This window comes from Perca fluviatilis, chromosome 19 (assembly GCF_010015445.1).
Source record: "Perca fluviatilis chromosome 19, GENO_Pfluv_1.0, whole genome shotgun sequence".
Taxonomy (NCBI): Eukaryota; Metazoa; Chordata; class Actinopteri; order Perciformes; family Percidae; genus Perca; species Perca fluviatilis.
Genome location: NC_053130.1, coordinates 14,107,317 through 14,120,675, shown reverse-complemented (window position 1 = coordinate 14,120,675; position 13,359 = coordinate 14,107,317). Strand labels below are relative to the sequence as shown.

General features: G+C 41.2%; 1 protein-coding gene across 1 annotated transcript in view; it reads right to left on the bottom strand.

Moving 5' to 3' along the window:
- Nucleotides 1-13,145, bottom strand: part of zranb1b (zinc finger, RAN-binding domain containing 1b) — a 22,728-nt gene extending 9,583 nt beyond the window's left edge. Inside the window, exons 1-5 of the mRNA XM_039784622.1 lie at nucleotides 12,917-13,145; nucleotides 10,400-11,469; nucleotides 4,697-4,884; nucleotides 3,064-3,217; nucleotides 2,084-2,155 (exon numbers count right to left, since the gene is read on the bottom strand). Coding sequence (XP_039640556.1) covers nucleotides 2,084-2,155; nucleotides 3,064-3,217; nucleotides 4,697-4,884; nucleotides 10,400-11,375 — 1,390 coding nt within the window. The 5' untranslated portion in view covers nucleotides 11,376-11,469; nucleotides 12,917-13,145. The remainder of the gene's footprint in view (nucleotides 1-2,083; nucleotides 2,156-3,063; nucleotides 3,218-4,696; nucleotides 4,885-10,399; nucleotides 11,470-12,916) is intronic.
- Nucleotides 13,146-13,359: the final 214 nt, after the last annotated feature.

The window sequence follows — 13,359 nt, the reverse complement described above, 5'->3', positions numbered from 1 at the left end:
AGTCACTGTGACGCAGCAAGAGAATAACATCCACAAGACCAAATCATTGGTACAAAAAGAAAAAGATGTCTGTGCCCAAGAGGAGATCTCTGACGGGGACAAGGTTCTCCAACAACTTACAGGTGACTTGGAAGACAAGTTCCAAACAGAGGGGTCAGACTATCTGGGTGCTTGCTTGGACCTTTACTTGAAGCCTTGCAGAGGCTGAACAGTGCCTTGCTCAGTCAGACAGAACAACTTCCAATGAGCTGCAAAGACGATAACCTGACTTGATTTGAAGAGGTGTCCATAAAGGACAAGGATGAGAGGGCAGAGAAAGTCCCTGTGATGCCGCAAGAAGATACAACTCAGGAGCCCGATTCATTGGTACAAAAAGAAAATGATTTCGGCACCCTGGAGGAGCTCAAGATCTCTGAGGGAGACAAGGTCTTCCAACAAGAAACATGTGAATTGGAAAAAAGCTTCCAACAGAGTGTTCAGCCTGTCTGGATAGGCTTGAATCTAAACTTGAAGCTTTGGAGAGTCATAACAAGGTTGTGAGCAATATGGTGAAGCAGCTTAAAATGCCTTATGAGCATATGGCTGAAAAGAACATGGCAGAGAATAGAGAAAAAGAGGAACAGCAAAATGTAACTCAGGAGCTCAACATCAAGCTCCAAACCGACAAGGATTTGTGTACGCAGCAGCAGCTGAAGGCCTCTGAGAGGGAGAAAATCCTTGGCCGCGAAATAGATGACCTTTGAGAGACCCTCCAAAAAAACATGATAAGGACAGTAAAAGGCCTACCTTCAAGAGCTAGAAGACATGAAACTGTGCTACCAAGGTAAGACCTTGATATTCCACGATATGTTAGAGAAATAAAAGGCAGAAAGAGCACATAAGGAGGCTATTAAGGAAGAGCAGTTACAAAAAAAATCCAGGCGCTCAACATTAAGGTTCGACGGCAACAGGATTTCTGCACCCAGCAGAAGGGGAGGGCCTCTGAGAAGGAGAAGATGCTTTCCTGAAACTAGGGGAGCTGGAAGAAAAGATCTCATGCTATGAGAAATGGGCTAACCCAAAGACTGCTACGTTTAAATTAGACAATGACAACATTGAGGAAGGTTCGGGGAAGCAGAAACAGCCCAAGAAGCGTAAAGGGTGGGAAAAAGTTGCTTATGACATCAAACCCTGGCATTGGGGTAAAAAGTAGAAGATAAAACTCTTGTACTTTAGTAATAGGTTGACATTTTCTGAATTGCACTTAACAAAAAGTGTATAAACAAGTTGCTATGTCAAACTATTACTTAGAAAAGGGCAGCACGGTGGTCATTGGTTGGCAGTGTGGCCTCACAGCAACGAGGGTACTACCACATGCTTGTTTCTATAAAAATATTAGCATTTTAATGTCCGTTATGGCAAAATGTTGAATATGATCACACTTATCGTGCTGCTTTGCCTTGTGAAGCTCAATCTCTTTAAGCTTCCTTGCTGCTTGCAGCTGAACAGACGTAACATTATGACAATGTTGATTTTATTCAGTTTAAATCAGACTAAGCATTGAATTGAATAAAATGATTCTGGGCATAATTAAACAAAGCTTCTAAGATTGATCTTTCTTGCATTATGCTATATTGCTACCATGATACATTCCTATATTTGAGTGAGTGAGTGAGTGAGTGAGTGAGTGAGTGAGTGAGTGAGTGAGTGAGTGAGTGAGTGAGTGAGTGAGTGAGTGAGTGAGTGAGTGTGTGTGTGTGTGTGTGTGTGTGTGTGTTGAGAGGAAGTACAATCATTCAATGGGGATCAGAGAAATCCCTAAAACACCATTAGGCTGATTAGGGCAGACGCAACTGGTACACACGATAAAGATAGACCTCCTGGCAGAGTGACAAGCAGGCAGGAAAAACGCTGTGTTGGCAAGAGGGAATATACAAGTAATGGAACACTGGCCGTATTCGGCAGCCTTCCCATTATAGTACACAGTTTGTGAGGGTGCTCCCTCTGGTTGCCAAGCCAGACCATCATTGTCATCTTGGATCTAGTTTCTCTGTCAAAGCTATTGCATCTGTAAGTCATGAAGTTGATAGAGTAAATATTTCACCTTTTTGTACGTCTCGGTCCAGCACCTCATCAAACAGTTTCTCCTGAACTGCTGGGGGCAAGTCCTCAATGTCTGACAAAAAAAAAAATAAATGAGAACAAAATGACAGAAATCAAAAAAGGGCGTTATTAGAGGGGACACAGGTGCAGAGAAAGTTAAGTTTTAGTTTTATTCATATTTTTAAATCTCTTCTTAAACTAGCAATAATACTTACTGAAAATGTAATTACTGAAAAGGCCAACTAAAAACATTTTTCTGTAGTGGCTCATTTCAACTCAAGCCAATATGTTTTGTTTTCTTTCCACAATGGCCACTGGCTTACACTGAATGCTCGGAGCTCTTGTCAACACAGTAGCTTATTCTTTAGCTAAAATAAATGAATGCAGTGACTTTGTGGAACTGAACAGAATGGGTTTCTATAACGGCCAGGATCCAATTTCTGCATTGTCCTGAACACTCTACATAACAAAAATTCTCAGCTTAGCTACCAGCAATAGACTGGACCATAAATAGAATAGAATAGAATGACATTTTACAGAAATTGCACTGAATGCATGCAATTTTACAGTCACTGGCAAAATTGCTAAATATAGCTTTGTTATGAACAAGAGACTTTGTTGGCCATATACTCAGTATGAAAGAACAATACTCAAACAGTGAGCCAGAGGTAGCCTCCGTCTTCTGCAGTTGGAAACAACTGCAGAATTCTGTCCCCTCAGCATCCAAACAACAGGCAATTTCATACACCACCAGTAAACAAAACAAGCATTCTATCACACACATGGCAAGCCAGAGGGGATGGCTAGACTGGGTTTCTTCAGCTACAGAGTTTGAAGTTAACCTTAATTCAAAACTTAATTCAAGTTTAAGTTGCCCTTATACAAAACACAGAAAGTACACTTTGACAGCTTCTGGAATTCATGATATGACATGCATGCCTATTGTTTATAGACATTAGCATATTTGTTTGTGGTGCTGACCTGCAGGCAGGGTGAAGGTCACCAAGTCAGTGAGGAAATAGCAGGTGAAGTCTCCTTTGCGCTGGTGAAGAGAAGCCGCCACCTCACGACGGATCTGCTCCGTTAGCTCAGGACACACCATGGCTGGAATACACTTGGCTGCCTGTTGGGACACCTGCAGAGAGGAGAGGATAATGGTAAGGAAGTATAATCTAAATCGAAAAGAGTATATGAGACAGAGGCTGATAATTGAGCGAGAGAATTTCTAACAATTTCAGAAGGTTGTATTTCACAAGTAACCAAAAAACATTAAAACAATAGCTAATGCAAAAACAGCTTTCAAGGTAGTTAAGCTGCATGCTGTGACCAACTGTATCACACAGTGGTCTAAGATTTGTAAAATTATTAAGAAAGGCTACTAGAGAGAATTTAGAAGGCTAAGATGCAAAATGATGACAGGATGGTAAGCTTGAGACAATCTCAGATGTCTTGCAGTTTAAATACATTCCTAAAGTAGAGAAGACTTTACTGACGATGTCATTAAATAAAGAATGACTGCTTTCTGGGGGGAAGGTTTTGGTTGTAGGAATTACAGTATTTGGTTTAGGCTATTGATGGCTGCTGAATAACCGTTTTGCACATGTTGTATACAGTGAGAACACCGTGGCTCTAAGTGAAATTATTTTTCCAGCATAGTTGACTAAGTGATCTGATCTAATTTTACTTTCACTGATCTAATCTAATTTGCCTCTAGGACAACACGAGGACATTTTTTTATCTGTGTCTGGCATTCAAGCAGCTTTAAAGCATTTCAGGGCATGAGCCAGAGGTTACTCTCTGACCCCCTCTGAAAAGAAACTGGGACAGTGACTGAGTGTGGGAGGAGAGGTGTGTATACAGATAATCTGGGATCACAGTGCTGACGGCAAGCGAGTTGAAATCAACCCCATCACATGCACACTACAAACACTACACACACTACACACACACACACACACACAACGAGCCTTCTTGTTACATAGACACACCAGGAAATACACATTTTTAACAAAATACTAAAAAACATGAAATCATTACAAATATAGGAACGGCTATATTACATTGCAGACTTCCTTTAAGCACAGAGAGGAGTGTGCGGTTGAATTCCAGTCCCTTTCCTCTCTACAGACCCTTTGCCCTTGTGATTCTTCCTGACAGATCTCATTGGATGTTGAGATTTAGAGACTTCACAAGAAACAGCTGAATCGCTGACCCAGAAACAAGCACTGCTGCAATCACAACCATAATTCAAGGGTGTATTTTTCACTGGAGACCCTCCAGTTTTTACAATATAGTATTTGGTCTCCTCATTCTCTTTTAAAGCTTGTAAATTGTAAGCATTTTTTTTTTTATTATTATTACAGGTGGAATGGAAACATGAGAAATTTGAGTAATGTAACACAGCTAATAACTTAGAAAATACATTTTGTATTTGTTGCACAGAATGATCCACATTGATCTATCTACCAACATGCATAGTTGGTGTTTATACCGGCAGAGACTAGCGGGTGGTCGCAGTGTAAACAGAATTTAAAAAGATACCTCTCCATCAGCCAATACCTGGGGCAAGTGATTCCTGAACTATACTAATAATCTACTAGTTGTGTCTACTGACCTCCGTAAGTAACACAGCCAGCATGTCCTGTCTCTGGAAGCGGATGGCTAGGTGAACCAGCGTGAAGCCGTCATCAAATGCTGAGGGCCGATTTAACAGGCGCACCTCGTCTGATGTTAGCTGTCGTGCGATGTCACCTCCTGATGACTTGTAGGCCTCCACAGCTGCCAGGTCACCTTCCACAACACCTTTCAATCAAAGAGGAAGGCAAAAGGTCACATTAATACATCACATGATTAAACCTTTTCTATGATAGTTTTAAATAGTAAACATTTGCCATAGTAGAACCAGTGGGCAGTTTGCAAAAAAAAACATTTTGCATTGAATTAGAAGTCAACACAGCTTCACATTTTTAGAGTGTTTTACTTTGAATGGAGACCTTCTAAACACAGAATTAGTAGCATAAGGATTTATATAAATCAAAAGATCTGAAAAGTAAAACAAAAAAGGAGTTTATTAGTTAACTTTTTGTTTTCATAAATGAGTGTACTTTGTAGGCTGGTGAACTTGTTGATCACTGTGGTTAAAATCACATCATGACCGAGCACATCGGCTATAAAAGTTAATTATCCTAAGATTCCTAAGAACAACCTGAGGACATTCTCTGCTCAATCAAAGTATAAAATATTAGAGATCAGAATGTTCTTTATCTCTGTGACAGCTGTAACAGCTTTGAGACTTCAATGACTTGGAAGTCGAGGGGAAAAGACAATATGCGGCCACTTGTAATCTGTCAGTTATTTTTTCCCCCTCTTAATCTTCAGGCTTAGATCTTAGCATCAGGGTTAAAGGATGCGTTTGATCCAACAGGTGCAGGCGTTTTCTTTTATTTTTTGACACAAAGTGTAAATATTACTGTCTGACAGAAGCTATTTATGTCAACCACCAGCACACTAACTCAAGCGCTGATCTATTCAACAAGACAGTCAAACTATTAGGGGTGGGGGGGGAAACGATATTTGTAGCACCGTGGTAATACTGTATCGATACATGGACGCCAAATATCGATCTTTTACTATATAAATTGCACATGAAAATTGTACTTTTTTTTACTATAATAATTAAATACATTGCTTTTTTTAGTCCGCTAAACGGCGCAGTAGAGTTCTTTTACAGGAGAGGTCAGCATGGGTGACTGTCAGCGTGCAAGAGGAAGTTGGTAAAAACAGATGTTGACAAAGTTTTCCTTTGGGGGTCATAATTTGAAGTTGGAAAAAAAGTAATAAATTGAAATACATCACAAAATATCACAAGATGTTTAAAATCGCAATAATACCGTATCATGACATAAGTATCGTGAAAAGATCATATCGCGGGGCCTCGGGTGATTCCCACCCCTACAAACTATACAAACATATTTGACTGTGTGCAGCAGAAAACACTTTGCAATGCTTTGAGGTTATTCTGCTAAGTAAGTTATCATTATAGTGATCTTACTCTTTAACACACTGACTACCCGGATGTTCAGCTGTGAAGTTGAACTTTTTCTGTGGGTGGTTGAATGATCAGCTTGACACAAGAAAAAGTTCAGAAGGTTTCAGCACCTATTCCAGCCTCCATTGCTGCGATCAAGCCAGCAACACAGTGAGTTAAAGCCAACATTATTATAATCTATGTAGACGTGTGTGTCATTATGACAGAATAAAATGAAATCAAACCTTAAAGTGTAAACATTTCTAGCATTATACAGTAAAGGCCCATGTAGTATTCGCTCGTACATTTGACAGCAAACACTGTTGAGCTTTTGTTCTCGCGTCAAAGGACCACACACAATGCTCAGCTGCGTGTGTGTGAGTGAGAGCGAGAGCGAGAGAGACACAGAGTGGGTGGAAGGACTCGTTGTGCCATGTGGAGCTGGCTAGCACTGTGAGAGATCAGGAGAGAAACTACACAATAGCAGCGCAGTGGGATAGAGAGGGATCACACAACCACTTTCCACAAAACACTCCTTTAGTGCGGGTGTGCCTGTAGCCCTGCGGTCAGTTCTGTACCAACAGATCTTTTAGAGAACACAAAAAGCGCAAATATGCAAATGGCCGTACACTTAATGACAAAGAAGAAAGGTATTGAATCAGGCTTAGGGATGCTGGTCTTTTCCATCCACACAGTACATGTTCTTTCCTTTCATTAATGTGGATAGTGTTTGCCTCGATCATAGGAAAATAAACAGACCAATGTTGGTATTCCAACCATCCACTTCAGTAAGTAATAAACTAAATGTAATTGTTGGTTAAAAAAGTGAATAAGGCTTGAGATGTTCAAATAGTTTGGGTTTTCTTTGCTGCTCCATATACGTATTCTGGTTTATCAGTTTGTCAAACTAAGCATTAGGGGTGTGCAAAAAAAAAAAAAAATCGATTTACATTCAAATCGCGATTCAAGCTCTTACCGATTCATAATTCAGATTTTTTTTATTTTTAAATTGTATGTCTACTGCAAATCACAAGGGAAAAGTAACTACATTTACGTACTGTGAATCGTTTCTTTAAATCAAGAATCATTTTTGAATCAGAAATCGATTTTGAATCGAATCTTGAGCCTAAAAATCGATATTGAATCGTGACATTTTCTGAATCGTGCAACCCTACTACTAAGCATGTCCACCGCTGTTAGGATTTAACACAATGTTTACTAATCTATCATAAAGAAAATCTCCTTCCTCTGCCTTCTTATTTATCCCCAGACTGCAAAGGTGAGCATTTTACAACGTCTTTAAACAAGCAAAATAATGTGCAAATAAGGAAATTATTTCATTGATTAAAAGACTAATTGTTTTCTATCTACTGTGGTGTAGATTGTACCCAATCTTTTTGTTGCTTCGGACAAAAGTGATAAATGTACCCATTTTGTAAGGATAATTTCCTTTGTAATAGTGTAGCAATCTGCCTCCTTTTGTAGTGTTTGAAGATACTGACACTGATTTCAAGAGACGTACTGAAACCTGCACTGGAGACAAGTACAATTATCTCACCCCACTGGCAGAACTGAAAATAAGTATTGAGGGCTGAATCTGACCTGGTACTAGTTGTGAAGGTGGAAGTTATATATAATGAGTTTAGGGAGTTGATCTAGGGTCATCCACAGGGGGTCGCCCCTAAAGTGTGGATGGATATATATATATATATATATATATATATATATAGTGTGTAGTTGTCCAAGACATTTATTTTTGACTTCTGTTGCATGGGTCATGCTATTTTTAGTGAAGGAAAGTGGAGCACCAATCAAAACTTTGAGGCCACTGTTTACAAACACTGATGTCTATAGTCAATGACAGGAAACCCTTCCTAGCAACAGAGGACAGACTCACTTGCATCTCCTCAGCACTCACATCTATGGCCTCTGAAACTGCAGCTGGGTCACACCTCATTCATTCATTCATTCATCCATTTATTCACTCACTCACTATACTATGAGAATTAAAACTAGGTAGTTTGCTATATCGTGAGCAGTAAATTGGGATATCAAATACTTTTGACTCATCATCACCTTGTGTCACTGCTGACAGATGTGGTGAGGCTAGGGCTGGACCCGAATATTCGAATATTCGTTCGATGGGTTGGTATTCGATTTTAAAATTTGACATTCGAATATTCGTTTTTTTGTTTGTTTTTTGGGTTTATTTATTTTCTGCATTTATCTCTCGTTCACACTCGAGTCCAGTTGGTGGCGGTAATGCACATTTAAGTTGGTTTGCCAACCGCCAATAAAACTACAAAGAAGAAGAAGAAGAAGAGACTGTCGGTACACGATGACGCCCACTTCGAGCATTTAGCAAGCTGGGCAGAGAGGCTAGCAGCGATAAAAAGTGCGGAAATGGAAAACTGTTTCCCGTTTTTCCGTTGTGATTCGCCCAGAAACTTCAACATTGTGAGGCGAAGAGATCGTTTTGGAATATAAAGCTTGGATATTACATTTCCTTGGACTCTTGGGGATTTATGAAAATCAAGTTTTGGTCAAAATACCACTTTGTTGCTGACAGGACAACGACAACAGGTATGCATGCACTCTCGGCTGCGCAGATTACGGCTGAGTTGTTTTATTTTCTTTTACTTTGTAACAGTTGTGTACATGGCTGTATATTTTGAAGATTTAATGCTTTAAAGTTATAAAAACGCTCATGAGTGGAAGTTTTATCGAGGTTACAGCGACGCCCCAGTCACAAAGTGTCCCATTGACGGGAGGGTGATCCTTGAGAGGTTAAAAGTCTATTAATTCTGAACGCGTCTGGCCTGTCTATCTATATTGCACCAAATACGACACTGCACTCCCTTGTGAAGTTGTTTGGATGAAAGGTTCTCAAAATAATCAACATGCAAACAAACAGACAGACACATAGAGATTCCTGCCTTTATTAGAGATAATAATATGTTTAGCCCCCTCTCTCCGAAGCTTCGAATATTCGATGCTCATTACTACCGAAGCTTCGAAGCTCAAAAAATGGTATTCGGACCAGCCCTAGGTGAGGCATTAGTGTAACTCGCGTGTCATTTCAAGACCATAGGCGAAAAATAGCATTGTGCAACTATCGATATATATTCTCAAGACCAAATGATTAATCAAGGAAATAATAAGCAGATATTGGTCATAAAAAGAATTGGCCACGCAGACCTAAACTCATCCAAAGTCCACGTGATAACTTTGATGGCAAATAGGGATGGATTTCAGATGCGGCTTAGATTTAATTTCCTTCAAGGGACAATGGAAACATTTCTGATAAGATAAGAAGAGCTAACACTTGAATATGCTCAAAGAAATCAAACCCACTCACATCAGACACTCTGACCAGACAAGACTTGGTCCCAAGGGGACAAGCCACACAGACTGAATGGATTCACCCTGTCACATGCAGTAATAGACCCAGTGCAGGACCAGAAGCATACTTACTATAGTGATGTTTTTCTGACATTTAGATCGGATTATCCCTTTGCTTTAAAAAATGTAGCGGCATGAAAACCTGTATGACTATTCATCGCTGCAAGGGCTTCATTGGGATATCAAATGCATGTGTGACTGTCAAATTTGTGCTGTCAGTGTAAAACAATAGAATTGTCTGTTTAAGAGACATATTATGAAAAAGAACTGGAGGTTGAGTGGGTGTGCAGAACAAACTCTATGTAGCCATAATAAGGCAGGAAAACGAGTGAGTTCGCGCAAGAGCGGGGGGAAAAAAGAAATCACTAGTTCTTAAAATGTTCACCCTCCCTCCCACTCCACATTCACAGTGTGGGTGGCTGGACACTGTTTGTGTAGTGAAGTTTTACACTATCTGAATACAGGGCATTTCTAAGCATACAGTATATCTGCATCAGTAGGACACAAACCAGAATCACCTGGACTTTGCTATATAATCTGCATTTCAACCAATTACCTTGGAGGTGGTAGAACCATTTTAAGCATTGACACAAATTCTAAAATAGTTTAGTTTAGTTTAGTTAGTTAGTTCATAGTTTTAGTCCTATTTTACGTAAATGTGTGTTTTAAATAAATAAAGTGTTTTAAATGTGCATTGTTTGGTTAATGTTGAGCATTTTCAAAGGAAAAGTTATGTTGCTTTGTGACAGACGATAAAGTTGATCTAATCTTATTTCACAGTCACATTATTCTCTGTTGGCCTGCCTCACATCATTCATTGGCTCATTGCCCACCTCATAACAAAAGTTAAATTTACCTCAACAAAAATCATATATTCTTGAAACTCACCAACACAGGCATTGAGGAACAGCCAATCAGTCCTTCTCATTCTGTTCTTAATCTGCTTCAGTTTTTTGAAATCCACCTCCAGCTCCTCTTTGCTCCCAATCCCAGCCCCTGATGCCAGTTCAATCCTCTGAAAGTCCATGTTCACCTCTGACTCACGTTTTGAGGTTGGGGGTGACCTCCTTTGGCTGCTGCTACAACCCACCACCCCACTTAGCACACTCCCTACTCCTTGCCCAACCACATGGCCAACAACACCCCTCTTGTTGTCCCTGTCCTGTTCATTAAGTTTTAAGGAAGGTTGTTGGCTCTCAGGTTCTGATGCCAGCTCGATGGGTTCTGCTAGCAGACTATTTGGCCTGGGATGATCGCACACCACACACTTGAGTGCCTTGGCCCAGTTCTCGTAAGTGCAGGCAGTGCAGGTCCAGTGTTGTGCATGAGTGTTGAGCCTGTTACGGTCATTATATTCCTCACAGGGGTCTGTAGTGGTGGCCGGGGAAGCCAGGCGGCATCCAGAGCCTGAGGTCTGGGGTGATTCTGTGGGGCTGCGTGGCTGCTGGGTATGATGTCCCTGATGGGATGCATGTTGCCCATGCTGTTGTTGTTGTTGAGCCTGTTGCCTCTGGCACAAGCACTGGGTGCAACGGATGGCCCGAGGCCAGTTCAAGTAGGTGCACATCTGGCACGACCACTTGCTACTAGTCTCAGGTACATCAGCAATGCGTACACGGGGTCGGGCACTGGAGTCTGGACAAATAAGTAAGCTGGAGCCCCCCTGGGTTGGGCTGTTGCTGAGGCCTGCAGGGTCCCACTGGTGCAGACTGGCATCCAGAGCTGGGCTGCTCTTGAAGGGCTCCTCAGTAATGATGGCACCCCCACTGGGCCTCTGAGCGCGGCACATGGTGCACTTGATGGCTGACGGCCAGTTCTCGTATGTGCAGTATTCACAGGCCCACTTGGCAACCAGCTCGGTCATCGTCGCACCACCGCAGAGGGAGGCTTCCTGCCGTTCAGAGGGGTTCTCAGCTTGGCAGATCCACTCTTAAGGAGATCACACAGCAAGCTGTACACTAGGGAACAAAGGAAAAAAATGGTACTTTAGCAAAATGCTTTGATCTTATGCCAAATAAACATATTGAACTACACTATATTAAAAAAATATATATAATACAAAACAACTTATAACTAAAAAAATAAACACTTCTCAAATGTAAAATGATTAACACTGGAGATAAATGTTTCTACATTCAAACTTTCCAGGTTTTCAGTGGTAAATCTCTCCAATTGTGCACATTACACAAAACCTAGACAAAGCATGCTTTATTACAGCCGTTGTGTCATTTTCTGTCAAACACTTGCAAAAATCTACAGTGCTGTTTGCTCTTGACCTGGCTTAAATTTGCAGCAAATATCAAAAGGGAGCAATCAATGTTAAGACACCCTCAAAGCAAAGTGCCAGGACGAAGTCTGTACTGCAACACTGAATCTCCGCGGCTCTATTAAAACCTGACACTGACTTTAAACGCATACAGTAAGTTATATACACCCGACAAATGCGCCTTAACAGAGATGGGTAACAAGAGGACATAATGAAACCAGACACCCAGCAGGGAGGCGCGTGACTGGTTAAGACACTTATTGATGCACTGAAATTGAATTCGCCCCAAAGCCACATAATTATGAAAGTTAACGTGTGCCCGTGTTACATTCTGAACAGTATTTACGAGACAAAAGCTAACGTAATTAAATAAAGCTGGCTCGCTGGGACAGCTTACAGAAGAGTTGTTGTTACTGTGTTTACACCACGCCTCCAAGTTTACCAACACACCGTGAGGTATTCAACACATTTGAGAGATAATGTTACGATTCCTACGGAGCTGCAGGTTTTGTACGCAAAGCTAACAAAAAATAATTAACGCACTGGAACCTTGCACATGTTTAACAGCTAAGTTAATCACGTCCAACCTGTTTAACGTTACTGATGCACAAAATGCATACATTTGCCTGAAATAAACAGTTTAACTCAAATGAGCAGTCGACTAGTGTCATGTGTGCATTTGCAGCTGACAATACTTAACGAACAAAACTAGCTAACGTTACTAACGCTGTATCGTGTGTCAACAGACCCACGGAGCGAGCTAACGTTAGCTGTGTGTTATCTTACATGACAACTAAGCTAACGTTACGTTGGTTCGGGTTACCAGCCAGGAATTAAAGCCAAGCTAGCTGGCGGCTCGCTAACATTACGGGATTATGTTGTGCCCCATTCTGCCTCTAACGTTAACCGTTTGAGAGGCCCTTATCAACTCTACAAAGATGAGATAAACCCTTAACGCTACCCGTGTTTTGTTTACACTCCTCAGTCTCCCACTGTGGCCAAAACAAATGGAGCTTCGCCCCCAAAACCACAGAAACCCACTACAATCCGAACTCAGGCTTCTCTCACTTGGCCGACACAAACCGCATATTTACTTATTTGGTGCGCCGTTAACTTGGCAGTTGAAGGTCCATACATACCGCGGAGCAAGAACCCCCCCCCTAGTCCCGTCCCTCGGCCGTCTGCTTTGACGCTTTAAATCATTTTTATCCTTTTCCCCGATTCCCAAACACCAAGCTGACGGGCTTTAATGGCGGCACAGGGGAAGGGAAGCAACCGAAGCAGGACTAAAAAATACACTACGAGGGAGAGCAGAGAGCTCTCTGGGCCGTTACAGTCAGAGGCAGGATCAGGGTTTACCACCTGAATCTGCCAACCAATCTGATTGGTGGATTTTTATGCATCCCTTGACACTGACCAATCACATATTAGGTCTTCATTCCAACTGTTAAAAGGCTTCGTGAAAGCAAAACAGGCTCGAATGTAACAGTAATAGCGACAGCAGATTCCGGTTAGAGATGATTTTCATTTATGCGATGGGTCCAGTTAGTTACAGTAAAAACATGTTTTTAATTGTGCATCG